This window comes from Pleurodeles waltl, chromosome 3_1 (assembly GCF_031143425.1).
Source record: "Pleurodeles waltl isolate 20211129_DDA chromosome 3_1, aPleWal1.hap1.20221129, whole genome shotgun sequence".
In the NCBI taxonomy this organism is placed as follows: Eukaryota; Metazoa; Chordata; class Amphibia; order Caudata; family Salamandridae; genus Pleurodeles; species Pleurodeles waltl.
Genome location: NC_090440.1, coordinates 960,082,440 through 960,105,848, shown reverse-complemented (window position 1 = coordinate 960,105,848; position 23,409 = coordinate 960,082,440). Strand labels below are relative to the sequence as shown.

Below are 23,409 nucleotides of genomic sequence, written 5' to 3'. Positions count from 1 at the left end.
TGGTAATGCTAGAAGTATAATAAGGAAACTGGGGCACGAGTTACAGCAGAGTTTGTGAGGGGTGTGGGTAGGGGCACAGGTGTATAGGAAGAACTCCCAAGTTGCCTAGACTCGTCGCGAGCAGCTCCTCCAGTCAAAGTTGTCTTTTTCGTTGCAGTCTGGGATTCGGTGTCCTGTTAGTCAGTGCTTAATTTGTAAGGGTGCCCAAAGAGTTCCTCTTAAACACGCGGCTGCCGCAGTTAAATGTGCAAGCTCGGAATAATGAGCAGCTTAATCCTGAAGCCATCTCTGGCCTCTTCAATCCATATAAAGCCACTCCCTGCCCCTTCAGCTCACTCCTGCAGCTTTCTGTTTTCTCTCATTGTGACGCTTTTTCGTTTTTTTTTTTTTTTTGTTACTCCGTCTTTCCCAAATGAGTCTTTTGCTCCCAGCAATTGCTTGAGGCAGAAGACTAAGCGCCGGCCCTCAAAAATAAGTGCCGGTGCTCAGCACCGGAAACAACAAGCACAAATTAAACACTGCTGTTAGTGTTTCTAAATCGGCACTACAAGTCCCACAATGCAAAGTACAAACCCGGACTACTGAGCTATTCTCACACTCTACTAGAAAATCCGAGAGCTCCGGGTACAAGTGAGGCACAGGAGGACGTAGGCAAAAAAATGAGAAAATTGCTGGGTACACGTGTAGTAGGGGTTATCAGATGACCCCTTATCACCAAAACACCTTCTTTCTAGTCCTGTCTCTCAAGTAAAATTGTCTATTCCGAGCGTTGTATCCCTAGGTCAAGTCAGCTTAACCAAGCTGACGAATACTTGAAAATATTGATTTGTAAAAGGAAAGCTCAGAACGTCCACAGTTATGCGCCGGATATAAATGCTCTCTATTAAGCCTAAGGGGTGAGAGCAGATGTGGGTAACGACGTAGCTCAGAACGTGTAAGTGAAGGGTATGGGGTGCAAAGGGGACATGGAAATGTCTTGGGGCCGCTGAAGGGTTTCGGGCGGGGGTGCGGGAAGGGTACAGTCAAAGCGACGCAAGAAGAGTACTAATGCTTACAAGCAGAGAGCGGGGGTGCGGGCGATGGATAGTGCAGGAGGGGTACACAAGAGGGCGCTGACAGAATCCATACCTAATTGCAGCTTGAATACAAGTGGGGTGAGGAGGGGTGCAGAAGAATGTTGAGAATGACAAAGATGGGTGCGGGGGAGCTGGTGAAGCTGCAGGGAGGACGCGCGATTATTCACGGGGAGGACACTAAAGTTTGCAGGGTGAGTAGCTAAAACGGTACAGGTAAATGGCGCAGTTTTGTTGGAGGGGTGCAGTCTCGGTAGAGGGGGCAATGCGTCCAATCACCGTTGCAGCAGGAGTAGTACAGGTGGGGTCCAATCATGTTCGTAGGAGATGTACAGGTGCAAGTCGAGTTCCTGGCATGAACTTCAGCATTCAGGTGAAGGACCAGGTGTGCGACTGAGAACGGTGACGAGGGCTGGGTGCATCGAGGAATACTGAGGGGTGTGGTTGGGGACGAGGGAGGCGGACGAGCTCCTGCGACTAGGGTCAGTAACAAACAACGGAGAGGAGGGTCAGTGCCGCGGGAGGGAGGAACAGCAAAGGTCGAGGAGGAGGGTCAGCTGAGGTGGAGGAGGGGACTTTGCAGCCGGTGCAAAAGTTTTGCACCCCTTCCCCCGGCACCCTCCTCCCCCTTTGCACACGCCGGGCTTGGGCACTATCACCTCTGTGAGCACAGCAAACGCGGGGCAGAACGTGGGACAGGGGACCAGAGCGGGACGGAACTGGAGAAGTCGCGAGGACCAAACCGCAGGGCAAACCAGAGCGACACCGCGTCTAGACCCGGAGTCAGTTTGTGACATATCCGAAGCCAAACCCCGAACGGAGATAACGTTAATGCGAGACAAGCACCGGTCTAGATAGAGGGCTGACCAGGGCAGAACCGGCAACACTGCGGCCATGCAGGGAGACGAGAAGCAGAGACTCATCCAGTCCAAGAACCAGTGAGTGGCATGTAACTCCTCTACCTTCTTTGTGTTTGGTAGAGGGAAGTTTGTCTCCTATTCCATCCCCATCTCCCGCCCATTTACAAAAATCTCTCACACGCCGCCCTGGAGAGTCTGCATTGCCACACACCTGAAGACTCTCAGTCCCAGTGCTGCCCCCAAACTTCTGCACTTACTGTAGCCGATAGATCACTCCTCAATCCCCCCAGCTCCTCGACTCCTCTCCCCCACATCAATTCCTGATCCCTCCGTCATCTTTTTAATCCTTGATTGGTAAATTCAAGATTTGAGGAGATTGACACAATCTCTCAATTTCAGGATACCCACCATACAACTCATTATACATTGCCCCAGTAACTGCCTCCCTCTGCAGAACCGATTCTTAAACCTTTGAGCACCTCCCTCTCCTCAATGCCTGCCCCAGACTCCCGAGTCATTGTCTCCGTTTCCCCAATTCATGACACCATCACGCTTCTTTGCCTGAACAGTTCAATATTAAACTTTTTCACAGCTCTTGCTCCCCTCATCCACATACTAACCTTCCCACCACCCCATCCATGAATTACACTATGTCCTGGATTAACCACCACTGACCCCCTGCCCTGTGCTCAGGACCTGACAAACTGGCTCAACTCCCCCCTTAGCCTACGCCGTCATCTACTTACCTCGGAGCCCTCTAACTAACATTCAGTTCCAATGTTCACATCTGTTCCGTTCCTGATCTCTTCGGTGCTTAACGCACACCCTTGTATTTTGTCCTTGACTCGTGCCGTGTCTTTGCCCAACTGATTCACTTGCCTTAATCCTGAACCCACAACTCTGCAGTCTGACTTGTGCACCAGGGGCTTAACAAAGGCCCCCGCAGTTTATGTCGAACTCCAGACACCCCCCTCAGCACAGCTCCTAGCCTGAGTGAGTCCGGAGCCCCCTCCCCACCCCTCCCTGTGCTGTGCAGGGGGGGGGGGGGTGCGGGGGCTCCAGTTTCGTTACGCCACTGATGTGCACATTTCTTCAATCCCTGACTACAGTGGACTCACTCAGTCCCTGAACCTCATTATCTCTTGCCGTGCCGTCAGTCGTCGACTTCCACCACAGTCATTTACGTGGGCCCACGCTCTCTCCGCAAACATTGTCTCCCTCCGCAGTCCTTCGCCTTGTACCATTTTTTTTTTAAATCCTTGACTCCACATTATCCTTAATTCTCTGAACTTCACATTTTCTTTATCTGTATCCCCATCCGCCTCTCCTAATTAGCAATTCAGTTTCAATTCTCCAGTCTCTGTGCCATGGCCCTGTGTCAGTCTAATTTCATTTTACTTCGGGTAACAAGTCTCCGTCTATCTCTGCTCACTTTCTCTCTGCACCTCATTTGTTATGCCTATGGTTTCTACTCCTCACCTCTCAATGAATCAATTCCTTCCAAGCCTTGACTCCCTTTATGGAGCCTGCACCTCACCACCCATTGCTAGTTTTTCAGTTTTTACCTACAGATTATGCAAGAGAATTTTGATGTTAGTTTAAAACCGCGTAATCCCCCAAACCCAGGTGTGACAGTTATTGAGACATTGAAAACCTGGGTAGACCAGTAGGGGTTCAGACTAAGAGAGGTAATTAAGTTAGTGGTGACACGGGTACTGCAGCTAGAGATCCTGTCTCCTTGGCTGGATTCCACCACTTTAGTGGTTTAAGACCACTCCTTAAGGTGTGGTACTTGCCCACTCCAGGAATACCCCCCCCCAGCATAAGATGCATGCCCAGCCCAGATTTCTTTATGAAGCTCAGTTGTTCAATAATTCAATAACAATGACTAATACCTGGCACCCATGCCATCCTTGTAGATTTGGGGGCCTGGAATAGTCTGAATTGCCACCCTTGTAGGGGTGTGATGGTTAGTAGTTGTGTTGGTACGGTCCCTGGCAGTGCTGGCAAGGGCAATGCGTGGTGCTAGCTACAGTGCCAACCTGATAAGGGTCCTGGCATTTTATTATTATTATTAAGCACTGGTAATAGAGACATTGAAAGGATATTGGTGCTCAGAGCCCACGAACTACGAACCATAATGATTTTGTCCTGGGAAAATCAAAATTATCAGATTAACATTTAAAGAGCAGTCATTGAACATTTGGACCAATGCAAATATTTGTTTAGAGGTCCTTTAAACCTGTGGAAATACCAACTTGAAGAAGAACAGAATCAAGACATTACGTCTCTGATAATGGAAATCCTTTCCAAATCTGGAAGGTAAATTCCATCTTCTTCATCAAAGGTGACACACTGAGCTGTAGCTTTAGAGAGTAATAAATGGTGGATTTTCAATGGTGACTGAAAACCTTATGTGGCCGCAATATGCAACATCAAACAGACACTTTTCAGCTCTCTGTACAAAGTGGGCCATTAATACATGATCTAACTGTGAATGTTTATAGTAGCAGTAAAGATGGACATCCATGATGGATGTAGTAGCTTTTTAGGCTAAGGGCATGACTACTGTCAATTGGATTGCTGTTAAGTGATAAGAAATCAATCATGCTGAATCTCCAGGGAGCAGTCTTTCTGCCTTATTGCAATAATGTTGACAGGATCAGGGCAAGAATGAGCATCCAAAACGTAAATTGAGAGAGAAGAAAATACACTTATAAATGTTTGCCTGATGGATCATAAGGTATTTGCCAAGACAATTGTGTTCCTGTCCGTCCAGGATACTAAATTCAGGCATTTGATGTTACTTCAAAGAACTGAACCGAGAGATGAAATGAGCATTGGTGAAGCCAATATGAACCATGTTGTACACCAGTGTGGCTGTTGTTTAGCATGACTAAAAGTTAGTGGCATAGAGGAGAGTCACATGGAAGGTCGAGTTGAATGATGAAGAGTGGAGAAAGAGTGTTGTGAAGTGACAAAGATGATTGTTTATTGGAGTGGGGTAGTGCGGTGTCGTTTAGAGTGGCATACACTGGGATGGCACAGAATATAGAGGAATGGTGTAGAGTGCATTGGCATATAGTGTTGCAGAGTACAGAGGTATTGAGTGCAGTGGCATTGAATACAATAACACACAATGAAGTGAAGAGATGTGTGTTCAACCTGGCCTTTTTTTGAAGGGGCACCCCAAACTTTTTTGCCTTCTTCCTTCTATTTCTTTCTGACCTCTCTTTGTTGGATTTATGTCTCTGGGCACTTTACCACTACTAATCAGTGCTAAAGTGTGTGTACCCTTTCCTCTAAACATGGTATAATTGGCTTACATCTGTTTGGCATGTTTGATTTACTTGTAAGTCCCTTGTAAAGTGGTATACCAGATACCCAGGACCTGTGAATGCAACACTTTAATGGTACTAGTGGGTCTGCAGCACTGATTGTGACACCTGCAGAAGTAGCCTTTCAAACCTGTCTTAGGCCTGACACTGCAGTGCCTGTGTGTGCAGTTTACTGCCTCTTCGACTTGGCATTTAAACTACTTACCCAAGCCTTAAACTTCCCTAAAAGGTAGGGCATGTACTTTTAGGTTTTGCATGTCCCAGTAGTGACAAACAGACTATTTTGTTTTTCACTCCTGTGAGGTCTGCTCCTCTCATAGATTACCATTGAAAATTCCCTTATGCACTTTTATGTGGTAGCACCTAATCAGAAAGGAGTAGCTTTGTCATGTTTGGTATGATTAGAATGGTAGTGATAAATCCTACTTACTGGTGAAATTGGATTTCACATTCCTGTTTTAGAAATGTCACTTTTAGAAATGACTGAGTTGTATGATATACCCTGTTGCAATTAATACGGACCTGCCTGGATAGCATGTGTTACATTATTGTCATCATTAACACATTATAGGAGGCATCACATGACCAGTTTCTTGTTGTTGCGTTGTATTATAGTTTAAGAAGAAATGAACCATATACTTGAATATGAGCTTGAATATGCTATACTGTGTAACCCTGTGATGGGATCACTGTTCATGTATATGCATGATGTCATTGCTCTGACAATTGTGATGTTACACAGAATGCTGATAAAAATGGTTAAAATAGAGTTAAGAAGGGTGGTGATTAAAAGTTGTGTTCATGTTTTATAAGGGTTGGAAGAACTCTAATGTTTGACTCACTTCCTGAGTGAAGGGAGTGGGCCACAGACACAGGGTTATCATCAGAGGATCCCCCGGAGGATCCTTACTGTAGGGATAGCCCACTGGTCACGTGGGAACCCTTAATTAAGCACCCACCATCTGTGAAGTTAGTGTCAACCCTCTGGAGGGTGAGGACCCAGTAAATACCGGAATATGCAGATTTTGGTGTAGTAAGTACCAAAATTTACATATTTTTTTTTTTTTCTCCATTTTTGGCTAAAATTCGCAATTGTTTTTTATCTCACATGATAAATTCTAACTCCTACTGAGTTTGATTTAATTGGGTATCATAAACACTACACCAATTACCGCCCATCTCGTATCGATGGCTTTAGTGTATTATTGCCTCCATGATGGGCTGCTGAACCTGGTCATGGTGGGCCAGTATCCAGCTGTTCTGACTTTGATTTCCATAACAAGCCGGAAACAGTGAAAAAAGGTGGTTGTGCTTGAAGTGAAGCATTTGGAGCTAGACCCATGGTAACCAAACTGTGGGCACTGATGGGTTGCCAAAGTCCAGGGAATAAATACAGATGTCTTCAAATTCTGTACTTATGGTGTCAAATTTTCTGCACTTCAAAGACAGAGGTCAAAGCCAGGCTACGTCTTCTACTGCTTATTTTTAACATGGAGGCTTGTTTTCAGGAATTCCTCTCACTTTGCACTCAGAGGAATTAAAATAAAGTGAATTGTGGTGAAGGTTCAGCTGGCCTACATGAAGTGTGAAAGGAAAGCTGTAGGATGTCAATTTTTTCCAAGACACAACAAAATAGAAATACCTGTAAATGAACTGTACACATTCAGCAGTTAGAAAAGCAACCCATCTATTTTTATTGGACACAGGCAGTCGAGTTTATTTTACTGTAACTAAAGCATCCTGAAGTAGTGCATTGTTTTTTGCAGACAGCATATTTTTCATTGAAATGGGCACTACATTTGCACAGATGTACACTTTTTTTTTTGATGAAGTAATATTACACAGCAATGATAATGTGTGAAAATCATGTTTCACTGACTGTGTATCATTTGAGCTTCACCAAGTAAAATGTCTTGATATGGTGTGATCCTATGAAAATGTTTGTTTCCATCATACTTCAGATTTACCCAAAAAGTGATTAATTTGTGCTTTCCTGACTGCTGATATATTCTGAAATATTGAACAGTTCATTTGCAGGTATTAAAATTGTGGTGTTTTAGGGAAAAAAAAATACATCTTTTCTTTCAACACTCCCTCCACTCTAGCAAGATTGTCAAGTAGTTAACTTTACAAAGCCGTCTTACTTTGTAATAAGAGAAAAAAAAGCTAAGAGCACCAATTTGTATGTTAAAAGAATAAGCAACAGTCAGAAGACTAAGCCTGGTATTTAATTTTACCTCTATTTCTGAAGCACATGAAATGTGACAAGATAAACACAAGCTTTATATTTAAAGGCATCTTTGTTGTTATTTTACCTTCTGCAGAACCCAACCCAGCCGCACCTCTACTTTCAATGATGATGAGTTCAGGCATATCTGACAAAAATCATTACTGATGGCTAATTACAGTTTCCTTTCACAACCTTCATAGCTCTGTTTTTCAAAAGTATGTTTATGCTCCCAGGGACATGCTAAACGCTTCTCCTGGCAGGACCTAATGCCTCATGTTTTGAAGACCACTGGTCTCCACTCTGCACTACTGCCTTTTATCTGCTTGCACCTCATTCTCATCCTTTTCCCCTCCTTGTAGTCTTTGATAGCCCTTGTCCTGTTCTACTTTTACCTCATCTTGATTTTCAACTCTTTTTTTTCTTCTTCTTCTTTGTCTTGGATGCTGTTTGACATCTTTTATATTTCTCATTCTCTCCCTTTTCACCTCTCTTTTCCTCCATGCATCACATTTTCCTTCTTTTTGCCTGTTTATGGTGTTTTATGCTTATGGTTGGTTTCCTTACCACACTCAACTCTCTACTTTTTAATGTCTACGATTCGGTTCCTGCTGATATTTCTCATGGGCCATCTATGGTTCATGTTCTGTTCCATCATGCCTGACGGTGGTGTTCCATATTTATTATTTTCCATAGCGCTTCTCTCTGTTGGCCACTGCAATTGATTTCTTATTGCCTTCCAATGATTTTCACTGTTCTTCATTCTATTCTGTCCAATTTCTTTCTTGTGCACAGTGCTTCTCAGCGTGTCCTTCTTGACTTCCTTTGGTCTATGCTTGCTGGTTTTGTCCTTCAGACATACCCCTCTCCGCACTCTATCTCTTTCATTCAGTTTTTTTGTCACTGTTTCTTTGGATGTTCTTTTTTGCCTCTGCATGGTGTTTGATGCTTGTTGTTTGGTTCCTTCTCACTTTTCCCTGGTACTTGATGTCCACTCTTCTTAGATTTCTGGCTAGTTCTTCATTGCTGCACTTTGTGTTCGTTCTTGCCTTTATCTTTGACACATACCTTCCTCTTTCTTTTACAGTTTTTTTCTTTGCTGCTACTTGTTCCCTTTTTACTTGGCTCTCTGGTATTTTATATTCCTTGTTCTCTTTGATCTTTGATGATCCTTTGTTCCTTCTCATCTCTTTCCTTTCTTAATTGTATATTGTTCTCTTCTCTTGTCTCTGGTGTTTTGTGTTCCTCGTTCTGTTCGAAATTGCCTCTCTTCAGATGTTGTTACCCCTCATTTGTTTCTTGCTCAGTCATCCCTTTCATTTTCTTCCCAAACACATCTCTCTGCCCTTCACTGTTCTTCATTACTTTCCTATTTCGTACTGTATCCGCTTTTAGATGTTCACATTCTGTCGATTTTCACCTTTCTCTAGCCTTCTATGCAGTGCTTTAAATGGAAAAATAGAAGTGCAGGTACTCTCTATCAGAGTACCTGCTTGTTTCTGAGAAGTGCCGGTACTCTCCAATTAAAAGTATTACATTTTTCTTGAGATATGCCGGTACTCTCCCTCTCAAAATAAAAAAGTGCCGGTACTCAGTACCGGAGAGTACTGGCCCATTTAAAGCACTGCTTCTATGTTTTTAGTTTCCTTTCTTCTAGCCCTATCCTGTCGGGCTCCGGTTCCGATCTTTCCATGCTTTCTTATCTCTGTAGTCTGCATTATCCTAAGATGTCTTGGTGTTTGTGTGTGGTTGTCTGCATTTCAGGGTATTGTTCCATCATAGTTATTCATTAATTTTGTCCCAGTTCCTACTCAGGAATGCCAGGAAATGAGTTCAACAGCCAGATGTTCACCTATGTGTCAGACCCAGGTGAGATCGAGCTAGGACTTCAAGGGAGCAATCACTGCCATTCCAACTGGTCTGGCGGGAATGGCCTCGACTTGGAGAGAGAGCGTTCCCGCAGAAAGCTATATGTGGCGTCTGCAGTCTGTCTCCTGTTCATGATTGGAGAGGTTGTAGGTAAGCAATACAAATCATATTTAAATAGATGCATGTGCCCATGGAACGAGTGTTGTGAGACTTGGTGCAAGTTTGCCTCAACCATGCTGAGCATCAACTCAAAGTTGCTTTTTCAACACCAGGTTATCAAGGTATTGTGTTGTCAAAAGCACATGCTTTTTGCCTGTGTTTCGGACAGCACAGCTAGATCGTTTGCAATCTATGTGGTACCTTTTCTGTTTGTTCTGTTTCTGAGAAAAGACTGCATAGTTATATCATCTTTTCTGTGTTTGAGAGAAGCTTATACAATGTTGCCTTACTCTACCCATTCTTGGTTTGAGTGTAATAGAAGGTTTAAAAGCTGCAATTGGTGCTTTCAGTGCTCTCTTTATTTTGTATGAGGGAAATGCACTGCAGACGCTGCCACTGCTGTTTATGAGTTGGAGGCTTCCACGTTATCTCTTCATTTGGTCCCAATCTACATGTGAAGGAGACATGCAATATTGCTGCTAGGGTCGGGCTACCCTATGAGACAACTAGGCAGTGCCAGACAGGTGGCGTGGACAGGCGAGTGTGTGAGTCATTTTTTAAGGCTTGCGTCTGAAAGTGCACATGCGCTGTTACAGCAAGATCTCATGTAAACAACAAACAGACATAAAAAGGAATTACAGCCCACACATTACTTATCATTGTTTGGCTTGAGGGTCACTCATTTCACTGCTTTTGATTGGTCAGTGTCTCCTGCTTTCAGTTTCTCATTAAAGTCTCACTGTTCTGTGGCGCTTCGACCAACTACAGCTTCCAGGTAATGCCAGTCTTTCCCCTGTCCGCCTGCTCCTTGAGATACTTTTTTTTTTCTTTTTGGTTGAGTGCGCAAGTGCTTTGAGCTGTTGTAATCTATCTGTGGGCTTTAACCACGTCCACAGCTTGCCCATCACTATCATTCATTCATGAGCTTGCCTTTCAGAAATCCTTTATCATTGGTTAATGCTTTACGTTTGTCCCTCATTGGAGTGGTTTTGTTACCATCTTGGACACTGACCCCGTTACGTGGATAATTGCACGATTGCTGATACATTTGACTGCGAACGAACTTCTTTTTTAGGGTCAAGTGCACAAGCGCTCTAGACTGTTGTAATCTCTCTCTGTGGACTTTTGTTGGTTCGTGGGCTTGCCTTTTAAAATTCACTTTATTTAATTATTGAAAGGCATGCATACCTCATGTCTTATCTGGTGTTTAGCCCTCCTCGAGCGCACCGGCCAACTACTGAAAGCATACGAGGCGTCCTGTTTTCTGAATAGTTTCGGGACTACTTTTTTCTTTTTATTTCGTACACAGCACGCTCAAGGGAATAATATTTGTAAAACGTCACATAAATAATCAGTCAAACATCCGCATTAAATATATATTGGAAATTCAACCATTTGTCTCTAAATAACTGATAAGTTCTAAAAAAAATGTAAACAAATTTTCATCCTGAATATATGCTGTCAATTTTGGTATACATATATTTATCCATTCAAGCAAAAGCGACTAATTTAGTAGCCTGGTTGCACACAAAAATGCTTCTTACAGATAGCTGGAGAGTTACCAGTAGCTCATGAGCTACTTGTTGGAGAAGCCTGGTCTAGACAGGATGCACCTGCTGATCAAAGTTCTGCATCTGTGGGAAAGCATTTTTAAAATGCCCTTAAGGTTGTATTACCAGAGAGTTGTTTGCCCACTGCAAACACTCCCTCGTATGCATCATGGCATTATGAATCAACAGACACTGATAAACTGGATAGTATAATTAGTTTATTACCAACCTTGATGCAATACAGGTGCTACATTTCTATTCTTATGCACACCTCACACATTTACGTCAAACTGCTGCACCAATACTTCTCAAACCAGCTGACACTCCTATCATGCCATGACAATATACAGACCTCAGCTGCTTTTTACTTTGATATATACATATAACCTTTATGCCAAAATAAGACACCCCCTCTCCTACTGAAAGAACCAAGCCTCTGTGTGCTGTGCTAAGGTGGCTTAACAAACGTGTATACTATAGCTCCCTGAACATATACCAAAAGCAGCTGTAAGTTACCTACAGTAATGGTTTCCAATGCCATTGAGGTAGCACAGGACATTGATGATTCAACTGGCCAGCATCAGCAAAAACAGCTGCGAGGCCAATAAGTCTACAGTGGCAGACAAAAGGCGAGCCCATTGGCTTTGGCAGTGTTTGTGGGCCTCTTTTATGGTCTACTGGGCCAGTGTTTACTGGTGATTTCCCAGATACTACTACAAACGGTTGCCTGCAGCAAGCACAAATCTATGTAGTCTTCCATTTCTTGCAATAAACTTGTACAAGTTCGAAGCTGCCCCAGTTTACAAACGAGTCAACTTTTAGCTTCCTAATTCACTGATGAGGGCCACTTTTATTTTGGTTCCCGGGCCTATTTTCTGTCCCGCTCGTACCCTTATTGCTGCCCTTGCTATATGTTCAGTATTCATTGGTAAAGCTCTTTGTGGTGCAGTCCGTGCAGTGGCACCGAGGCCTATATGGGTGGGAGATAACAGAGAGAATTAAGGGTGAAAAGGAAAAATAATAAAACGAAGAAGAATAGAGAGATGGTGATTAGAGATATGCATGGAATGATGTAGTAATAGGCAAGAATGGTGTAAAGGGAACAATAACCCAGTGCTACAGAGACGTGGGAAGAGTGAAAGGTGGAATGCAGGTACATACAGATGGATGTAAGGATACAGAGACAATGAGGGAAATTAGGATTAGAAAAATAGAAAGGAGAGGCAAGGGATGAAAGATGCAGGAGAAATAAGGCTAGTATAGTGGCGAATGGGGCCATCCGTGGAGAAGAGAGAGCGGTAATGGGAAAGTGGAGTAACATATGTGGGAATTGGGATGCACAGGAGGAAGAGTGAAAGGTACAAGAGATGCAGGAGAGAGGGGAAGAGCGATACCGTAGTGGATGGATAGTGGGATTTGGAAAAGTGGAGAGATGCAAAAGGTGGGGCTGAAAGTGAAAGGTTAAAGGCAGCATGAATTGAAGGGGTTGGAGATATTCATGGGATGATGCAGGGATAAGTGGGAGTAAAACGTTTCAGGGGAGAAGAGAATTAGCTATCATTTTTGCAGCCTGGCACCCAGGCACAGGACTTTGAGTGAGCCCACAGCACCCCGATTCTGGCTGTCTGTTATCCCGTTGCATTAGGGACCAAGGCGCCCCTTCTATCCTTTGCCTGTGCCTGAGAGAATCTTGCACTGACTCGTCGTCTGCTCTTGCTTTGTTGCTTATGAAAGTGGTGCTGTTGCTGCCTGGAGGAGCCTGCTGTCTTTCATGCGCACTTACCTGCTGTCTTCTGTGCCGTTACTCTTAGGTGTGAGAGTGAAGGCTTTATTGCTGCTGCACGTTCTTCAGGAAGCTCATTAATTGTAGGCCTTTACTTTGCGAGTGTCTTGGCTTAGTTTTTCCAGGCCTCATGCAAAAGCTGTATTCCTTAGCGTTTTATAAAAATGCTGACAGAGTAAACTAAACTGTGAAATGTCCATTGTCTTGTTAGAAGTGCTTAACAGAAGCTTTCTGTGAGAACCAACTAACAGGAGATGATGTTCCTAGCTGAGTAACAATTTTTGTGTAATGTGTGCGAGATATACTTTCCCAGTATTCGAACAATGAAGACACTTACTGGAGCTGAAGATGCAACAATATTGTTCCCTGACGAGCCGGATGGTGAGGACATCGTAAAGTGGACCAATAAACTTCATGTGAAGAACAAAATATTAGAATTCATAGATTTGGTATAGAAATATCATTGGGTAGTGTATAAACGTATGATTGACTGACCAATAGGGAATTAGGGGAAAGTTTAGGTGACTTTGAAATAACAACGCAAAAGAGGAGAATTAGTCAGACTGGAGGGATATTTTTCACAGATATTGAGAGAAGAAGAAATTCCAGATTCTGTCATTGGGCTCATATTCTCTAACTGAGATTCTGATGTTTGCTGATCGATTGATGACCTGAGGACGAAGACTGATTCTGCTTGTTGACACATACCGTGGATAGGTAGATATGACGATGTGACTGTAATGCGTTTTTTTTTATTATCCCTTTTCTTTCTAGATACCAACTGCAATGTTTTGATAGTTCCATAGCTAGATGTTTTCTTAAATTTGTGTTCTAAAATGTTATGCATGAAGCCTAACATGCGGATGCTAATCTGGTGTTAGTTAAGAGTACTCACAACTGACTGACAAATTACAGAAACAAATGGTTAACGAGTTATCTTGCTGAATTCTATGTACGTGATTACTTCGTTGCAACTGACTCTGCTATTGATATGTACTGTAACCTTAGAATGTATTGTGATTCAAGCTTTGATTAGATTGTATTTCTGTCATTTTGGACAACCAGTATTGTTTTTATATGTCTTACTTACTAAACTTTACTAACGGTGTGGTTATTCATGGCTGAAGAGTCATGGTGCGTGATGATTACTGCGTCCGTTGATTATTGCTTGGCAACTAATAATTTTTTATTATTGTTTATATACTGTAGCTATGGTAAGAACATATTAAACTAATCAAAAGGCTCATCGACCTATTCGCGTCCCCTTGTAAATTTACTTATTAAGGTCCGACGCACTAGCAGTTATGGTAGCAGACTGATGGTTTGCCTATTTAAGAGCTTGTCATAGACGTCCGGTATAGAGTGACAGGTAATAACAGTATGGTAAGAGATTGATGGCAGGTGCCCTTAGGTATGGAAATAGTTTGAAGATTGATCCTTTTGAAGATTCAGTATTTTGAGATTTGGATTTTGTTTTCAGAATGATAATTGGAAAGAAAAGGATGTTCCCTTAAGCCCAGAAATGACTTTCCCAGATCCTGGATCCTGATAGTGGTATTGAGTATGTTCTTGGCGTTCTAGTGTTAGAGTGAGTGAATAGGTTGCGCTTGCACAGCTTATACAAATCGCAGGTGAATTGTGAGAATTTTAGAGAGTTTGCGGATTCCAAATGAAGGTTTATTAGGAGTGTGGGTACTCCGCAGTATGAGAGTAGGGAAGTCATCAAACTTCACGTGTGTGACGCTCTGTGCTCAGAAAATGTTCACGAGGTAGTTGATGTACGGACCGTGCGTGGTCTAAGACTCTGAAGTATATTGAAAAGTGTATGAGACACTTAGTTATGTTGTAATCTGTCTGGTTTAGTAGGTTGACCAGACGTGGTCAACAAGTCAGTGTGTTAGTTAAAGTGGGCGAGAGGAAATTTCAGCTGAGATTTGGCGACTGCTATGTGCACCAGGACAGACCTATTGATCAGCTGAGAGTAAAGTTTGCGGGTCAAATTTTGCTTGAAAATCTGGGAAACCACAAAAGAGGAATAGCTGCATGCGCGAAAAGGGCCATCAGTAAAAATCCGTAAGGTTTCTGAAGCGATTGTGTTACCTCTCCAGTAGTAAACCAGCAGATTTGTTTTCGTATTGGATTTTGATTAGTGCTCGTGATATTTTGCATTAGTTTTGTGTGAATTGGAGTTAAGGTGGATGAGCCACAAGACTTTGTCAGCCCCAGTACGTGTGAGTGTGACGTCATTGGAGCCGCACTGGGATAGGTTGGTTAGTGAGAAGGATTGCACACGGATTGGCAGCCGTCCGTAAGAGGCAATTGGTTAAGAATGTGGGTAAAAGGAATCTTGAGAGTAAAAGTCATTTCCTGATTTGATTTTGAATAAACAAAAAGTAGAAAAGATGGCATTTTTCAAAGCGTTGAGAAGTGCCCGAAGGGGAGATGCATACATTACAGCGAGTGTAGGGGAGCCTACCCCGCCAGAGAATACAACGGCTTACATTGTGATGGAGGAGAGAGGCGGTGCCCCATGTCTTTGGTTAAAACAATAGTGCAAGTTGACAAAGAAAAATGGGAGATTAGCTTTTCATCAGAATGGGATGTTCAATTTGAGGATTTTAGAGCAATTGCGGATGGCGCTATTTGAATCGAAGCCCATTCCGAGACAAGCACAGTTTGAGGCATTAGCGGTTTGGGAGCTGGTAGCTAGACAACAACAGCAATTGAAATTTGAGAAAAGAATAAGAAGGGTAGAAAAGACTTTAGCGGAAGTGAGATGGGATTGGAAACAGACGAGATGGAGAACAGAGACTTTGCAGGGAGTTAAGTTGTTTCCAGCTCTTACGCAGGAGGATGAAACGGAAGGAAAGAAAGAGTCTAAAAAAACTAATATAAGCTTGTCTGAGAGTAAGGAAGCTAGAAGGTCTTCCATAGTAGAGGAGGACTCTGATGCTGAAGATTCTGTTGCGCAGATATTGAGATCGACCACCACCATATACAGTGCATGAGGTGAGTGGTCTGAGTACTAGAACTGATCCAACAGCCCCATCACAGGTAACTTTGACAGTGAGTCTGATACAGGTTAATGCTAACCTGACACAGAATGCAGTGCAAAGTAGTCCTAATGTGTTGACTGCTCCTGTAGTACAGACACAGATGCAGCCGTCACAGATAGAGAATTTATCCTGATGTGCCTATTCTAGAGACGACTTCAAACTTGGTGGTGCCTAGGGAGCAAGTGGTTCCGAGACCCAATATTGGTCGAGACTGAACCGACTCTGATTTTGCTGCCCCAAGTGCAGCCGCAGGTGATGCCGAGATTAACACCAATGACAGGGACACAGTCAGACTTGACTCCGGTAATGAAGCCAGAGCAGCCCCAGATGCAATATCACGGCTGATTACTGTTGGTCCAGCGGTACCATTATTTGCACAAAAGAAACCAATTATGAGCGAGCAGGAAGCAATGTCTCAGAGTTTAATGAGAAGGGGACCTAAGGAACAAGTTCTGGTAGTTTCTTCCATGGGTCAGACTTTTGATGGATCGAGATCATTGTTAGGTCTTAGTCCAATTTTTCCACTTCCAGATGTTGTGACTGGACCAAATGCAGGTCAGAGCCTGAAATTGACACCACAAACTCCGAGTGCAGTGGTACAGCAGGTGCCACCAGTTCAAGCGAGTAACAGTTAATTGTAGGGACTGACAGCACAGCAGTTAACTGAATGGTTAGACAAGCTGAATACCCCACAGAATGCTTCTAAGGGAGAGGAGCAATTGAATTGTGTCAGATTAAGCATGGAAGTGGGTGAACTCGTTGAGGGAACAATGGGGGTGAATAGATTAGAGTCTTACACAGAGGTAGAGTTGAGATACTTATGCCCAAGGATTACAAGAGAGGTGGGCAAAGTGCATCAGAGATTAGCAGATCTGGCAGAGAAACATGGCATAGAAATTGAGAAAATTGAACATTTGAAGCGGAGTTGCAGATTAGATTTTGAGGCAAAGGATTTTGAACACATGAGGTCAGCCGGAATGAAGGCGCATCTTAAAGAATTATTGCAGAGTGCTCAGGTTTGGGGAGCATTAGAGAAGTGGGAAGGCAGATGGGTAAAGGAAAGAGACTAGAAGAAAAGAGATTCTCTAAAAGTGATTGAGAATGCACAACAAGACAAGCATCTGGTAAAGATTTTGCCAATGAGGGAAATCCAAGGGCGAAATTATGTTCATGTAGGAGTGACATTCTATCATTTATGAATGATTATCAAAAATTGCGAGAGATGCCAGTAGAGTGGTATCAGCAGGCAGACAGGTTTGTGAAGCTTCCTAAGTGTTTGTAGGAGGGCTTGAACACATTACTGGAGATAATGGTTCCAGCTGACTTATGGGTCGAGTGTAAGAGGACCGCAGATTGTCCAACAAATGAACTGGACAGAGACAACAATACAGGTGCACCGTCTCCTGAGGTAATGAAATATTACTATAAGGTGATTGAGTTTCTGAAAATGAGGATTTCGCCCAAAAATATTGATTGGCAGAGGATTGATAGGACAGTGCAGAAAGCCAAGGAATCGATACATGCATACTATGAGAGATTGTTGAAGGCGTTCAAAGAGTATAGTGGTAGAGAAGCAATTGAGCAGATAGCCATGCTGCATTTTGTGTTCAGATTTGTGGAAGGATTGAGACCTGAAATAGGTCAGATGATTAAGAGTCATTTGATTTGCTGGCAACCAAAGCCGATTGATGAGGTTTTGCAGTATGCAAAATATTGTAGTGATGAGACTGAGTTGAAGCAGAAGAAGTTGAAAGAGAAGGCGATGGTGATGCAGAATAAGGCAGCTCAAACAGGAGTGCAAGGAAAATTTGAACAGGAGATGCCACAGCAGCAGGGAAATGTCACGTTTCAGCCTCGGATAAGAAGTAGAGGTCATGGAGGTAATATGAATCGTGGTCCAGATTTGAGTACTGTCATTGTTCAGAATGATGTGCAGGGAATGAAGAAGCTATTGACATGTCACCTTTGCAAAGCTGTTGGACATTGGAAGCAGGAGTGTTCAATGATGGTGCAGAAGGATGTTGTTCAGCAGGGTAATGACATCAGTTCATTTCAGAATGTGAGAGGACCGAGACTAAGGGGTCCTAATCTAAATTTCCAGAAAAATGTGAACCTGTTGCATGGCCTGAAGAATTTTCAGCCCATGCAACAGGTGCAAATGCCCAGTGCACAAGTGTCACAATTGCAGCCGATGCAGCAACAGGTTCCCATGGTACCTAGACAGCAAATGCAGATGCCTCAAGCCCTGATGGAGCAGCAACAGATGATACTTTCTCAACAGGTCGCAGGTCAGAGACAAGACAGAAGTAGTAACACAGTGCACCAATTCCTGTTAAACAGTTAGAATGAAATAAATGGTGAATGGATGGGTGACTGTTCAGATGAGGAGCCATGTGTGCTTGCGACTTCTTTAGAAGTAGATCAGAGGAGACCCTATATGAGGGGAAAGGTGATGGGTCACAGAGTTTCATTCTTGCTGGACACAGGAGCTGCACGCTCTGCAGTGAGAAGTGCAGAGGTTCAGAATGTGCGACTTTCAGGAAGAACAGTTCAGGTTGTGGGGGTAGCGAATCAGTATTTGACAAATCCGATTACAGATCTAGTACAAGTAGAGATTGGCAATTTCCAGGGTCAGCATAAATTTGTAGTCTGTGATTCGAGTCCAGTATCCCTACTGGGAAGGGACTTACTATGTAAAACAAAGTGTTTGATTACTTGCTCCAATGATGGAATTGAGATCCAGACAAATAGCTATGATGAGGAGGACCAAGCTCCAGAAACAGAGTGTGAAACTACAAATGAGGAGCACCCCTTGATTGTGTTTTTCCCGATGTTCACCGTGAAAGACCGTCATTCCGATTTACAGGGAACTGTACAATAGAACGTGTGAGATTTGACAGGGAAAGAAGTTGGTCTGATCAAAGGAGTAGAGCCAATTAAAGTTACTTTGAAGCCGAATGCAGTTTTTCCTCAGTTTCTACAGTACAACATGACCCAAGATGTCCTGATGAAAGTAACTCAGATAAATTTTGTGAAGCAGGGAGTTCTGAAGGAGGTGTTGAGCAGTCTATGTAATTCACCGATAATGGGGTTGAAGAAGCCATGTGGGAAGGTTTGGATTGTTCAGCATTTGAAAAAAAAAAATGAGATTGTGGTCAAATGTTGTCCCATAGGGCCCAATCCAGCTGTGATAATGTTCCAGATTCCATGTGATGCAGAATGGTTCATGGTCATTGATTTTTGTCACAAGCATTTTTTTCTGTGCCTTGTCAGGAGGATAGCCAATTTCTCTTTTGTTTCAAATTTCTGGATAGAGCCTATTGCTGGTGTAGGCTTCCTCAAGGATAAACAGAATCACCTTCCTTGTTCAACCAGATTTTGAAAAAGAATTTGGAGTCATTAGAATTGCCTTTTCAATCGACTCTGGTGCAGTACGTTGATGACTTATTGATTTCGTCCAAGACAAGGGATGAGTGGAAGTATGGCTCGATTGCCCTGTTGAATCATTTGGGAAAATATGGTCATAAAGTGTCACCACTGAAATTGCAGTACTGTCAGAAGGTAGTGAAGTATTTGGGTCACCAAATTGAGAAAGGGTCAAGGAAAATATTCAGAGAAAGGATTACAATGATACTGCAGATAAGTCCCCCCTACTACACAGAGGGATGTCAGGATGTTCCTGGGAATGGTGGGCTATTGTCACCAATGGATTATGAATGTTTCAGAAATTTCAAGACCATTGAAGAAGCTGGCTCATAAGGAAGTCACCGATCCCATAGTGATAGATCAGGATGAAATGAGTGTTCACTGAGTTGAGAGAGAGTTTGTGCAGAGCTCCAGCGTTTGGTATGCCTGACTACACGAAGACTTTCACATTGTTTTGTCAAGTGTGATGCAAGTTCATTGTCTGTCTTGACACAGGTCCATGGAGGTGCTCATCGCCCAGTAGCATATTTTTCAGCTACTTTGGACCCAGTTGCAGCAGCCTTACCAGGTTGTTTGCGTGCAGTTGCCGCAGTGGGTCAGATTCTTTCACAATGTGAAGGCGTGGTGATGGGATATCCCCTGATTGTAATGGTCCCTCACTCGATTGAAATTTTACTGACAAGGAACAAAACCCAATACTTGACTGGTGCTAGGTTAACTAGATATGAGACGAGTATTTTGGGAGCACCAAACGTGACACTTAAAAGATGTACAGTGCTGAACCTGGCAACTTTACTTCAAAGCGATTCTGCCGAAATTTAAAAGGAGGAAGATGTTGAACATGATTGTCTCGAAGTAACTGAGTTGTGCACAAAAACGAGACCTGACATTAGAGATACATGATTGGAAGAAAATGATCAAATTATTTTTGTTGATGGCTCTTGTCTGAGAGACAACACAGGGACGCTGAGAGCAGGATAAGCCCTGTGCACAATTACAGGTACCTTAGAAGCTTCCTGGCTTCGAGGGGAATATTCTGATCAGGTAGCGGAATTGGTCACTCTTACTAGAGCGTGCCATGTTTCTGCTAGATTTGAGAGTTACTATCTACACAGATAGCCAATGTGGATTCGGAAAAGTTCATGATTTTGGTCAATAGTGGTCGTAGAGAGGTTTCCTGACCTCCTCTGGATCACCAGTGAGAAATGGTGAGAGAATCAAAAAGTTGTTATATGCAATTCAATTGCCTAAAGAAATTGCCGTGGTAAAATGCAGTGCACATCTAAAGTTTCAGGACTACGTGTCATTGGGAAATGGATATGCAGATCAAGTGGCACGGTCTTTTTGCCTTGAACTGTATATCGTTCAAGGACAAGTGGGAATTGTTACAAGAAGACACAACATGTACGAGTTATGCGTTAAAAGTGATTGACACTTTGGAAGAATTCAAATCTTTACAGAGTAATGTCCTCAAAGAGGAGAAACGTTCATGGAGTAAAATGAAATGTGTTCAAAGACTAGATGAATTGTGGGTTTCTGAGTAGAGTCAATTCAATTGGTTTTGCCAACTAGCCTGTTGTCTTGTCGCGTGGGCTCTCATTATCCTAAATGAGACTACTGGATTTCTAGGCAGCAGGATCGATAACGGTGTGGGGGACTGAGTCTGACCCACGTGTAAGGAACTCTGTCACCCTAAATCCGGTTGTTGCTCTGGCTAACTAGCAGTGCCTCATTTCTCCCACGGGGAAGAAATGATTGGGCAGCCGAGGGCATGACATCTTTGGAACTTCTCAGGGAAGTCGTGGTCACTCAGATCCAAACCAACTCTCTCATTCACTATATGGTCTCATATACAAATGACAAAGACAGTATAAGTTTTATATAATGTTCTAATAAAACTGTATTTTAGATATTAAGGCGTGAGCCACAATAACCAGAACAATACAACATAGTAGGATTGATATAGTAACCAGGAGAGTAAAACATAGAAATAAAGCTATCATAATTCCTAACCGTTTCTACTCTCCCTCTGCTTGTTCTATTTAGAGCACAGCATGTTAAGCTTTCAGCTTGCCTTTCTGTATCACTAGGGAGACGGACACACTCATACCTGAGCAAAGGCCTGTGATCTGGTTCAGCATCTGCAACGAGGCAGTCAGCGTCTAGTTGTGGTTCCCTGGTCGGAATCTCCCTCTTGCATGTATTGGGACAAGGAAGTGATTTTATAACTAACATGTCCTCGTGATCACAAAATGTTCCTACGCAGGAATGGCAAGTCTAGACTCCTACCACGTCTATCGGCAATGTACCAGACTGTATCCTTGACTAAAGCACAGAGTGAATATGTTATGAAGAACTCCAGTGCTGAAGTAGGCAAAACAGTGTGATATGAATAAAAAACAACACAGTAGAACTGGCTATTCTGTAAAATAACAGTACGAAGCCTAATAGAAAGCATTTAGAGCAAAGTGCACAGAGGCTCTAAGCTGTTAGCAAATGAATAAAATATATTTAGGGCAAAGTGCACAGAGGCCTAAGGCCTGAAGCTAATGCGCAAAATATACGTAAAACTGACCACACTACACCCTCCCCTTGTCGGTAGCAAGTGGTTCCAACAACATAAAAAAAAAATGACCTAAATTTCAGAAATGTTCACATTGGATAAGTCTCTTCGAACCATATGAGACAAAAAATGTGGTCTCAACACAGTCTCCACGTGCTCAATGTCTGATCGATCAGGAAGAAAATGACCATGTATTACCAGAAAAAAGGTAACCACAAATCCCAACCATAAAAAAATAGTCAGTACAGCCATAAAAAGCCACAAATAGTTCCAAGGAACAACAAAATATGTACGTTTAAGCCAACTTAGTAGCTTACGTGGACCTCGGATTGAAGACAGTGAAGACGAAGAGCTGGATACAGCTGCATCCGCGTCGTTGAAGCAGCCAGAGGCAGTTCTCGCAAAAGGTGCAACAGTGAACAAGGAAGCTGATGGAGGTTCTCTCCTAGGTACGCTATAAATCACATGTTCAGAAACATCAGTAGAACGTACAGCAACTTGAGAAAAAGAATCAATATCAATCGTTGAACTGTGGAACAATCGCAAGATCATCTTCCACCCTCCCCAAGCTCGGAGAGGAAACATGGTCGGTGCTAATCACCTGCAGCGGGACTTCTTCCCCAGTAGTGAGATGGATGCCGGAACTACTGGGTGTCCCTCTTGGTCTGCTGTGGAGAATCGGCCACATGTTGTAACTTGACATTATCAATGGAAACAAAACGATTTCCTTTGGCCCCTTGCAGCGGCGGCAAAATCACAGTTCTCGTGCCGCTCACCCCCAACACCGGGACAGGTGCTCGATGTAGGAAGTTGGCTCTGTATGTGCTATTTCAAAGTAAGGAATAGCATGCACAGAGTCCAAGGGTTCCCCTTAGAGGTAAAATAGTGGTAAAAAGAGATAATACTAATGCTCTATTTTGTGGTAGTGTGGTTGAGCAGTAGGCTTATCCAAGGAGTAGTGTTAAGCATTTGTTGTACATACACATAGACAATAAATGAGGTACACACACTCAGAGACAAATCCAGCCAATAGGTTTTGTTATAGAAAAATATCTTTTCTTAGTTTATTTTAAGAACCACAGGTTCAAATTCTACATGTAATATCTCATTCGAAAGGTATTGCAGGTAAGTACTTTAGGAACTTTAAATCATAAAAATTGCATGTATACTTTTCAAGTTATTGACAAATAGCTGTTTTAAAAGTGGACACAGTGCAATTTTCACAGTTCCTAGGGGAGGTAAGTATTTGTTAGGTTAACCAGGTAAGTAGGACACTTACAGGGCTTAGTTCTTGGTCCAAAGTAGCCCACCGTTGGGGGTTCAGAGCAACCCCAAAGTTACCACACCAGCAGCTCAGGGCCGGTCAGGTGCAGAGTTCAAAGTGGTGCCCAAAACACATAGGCTTCAATGGAGAAGGGGGTGCCCCGGTTCCAGTCTGCCAGCAGGTAAGTGCCCGCGTCTTCGGAGGGCAGACCAGGGGGGTTTTGTAGGGCACCGGGGGGGAC

The 23,409-nt window shown here is 43.2% G+C and overlaps 1 protein-coding gene across 6 annotated transcripts in view; it reads left to right on the top strand.

The window, feature by feature from the left end:
- The first annotated feature begins 826 nt into the window (after positions 1 to 826).
- Positions 827 to 23,409, top strand: part of SLC30A2 (solute carrier family 30 member 2) — an 81,075-nt gene continuing 58,492 nt past the window's right edge. Inside the window, exons 1-2 of one of the 6 annotated variants that reach the window (XM_069223986.1) lie at positions 827 to 934; positions 9,303 to 9,517. In XM_069223986.1, coding sequence (XP_069080087.1) covers positions 9,316 to 9,517 — 202 coding nt within the window. In that variant the 5' untranslated portion in view covers positions 827 to 934; positions 9,303 to 9,315. Of the gene's footprint in view, positions 935 to 1,175; positions 1,268 to 1,352; positions 1,459 to 1,561; positions 2,012 to 9,302; positions 9,518 to 23,409 lie in introns of those variants that run through there. The other 5 variants (XM_069223987.1, XM_069223991.1, XM_069223988.1 and 2 more) reach the window with 5 other exon arrangements.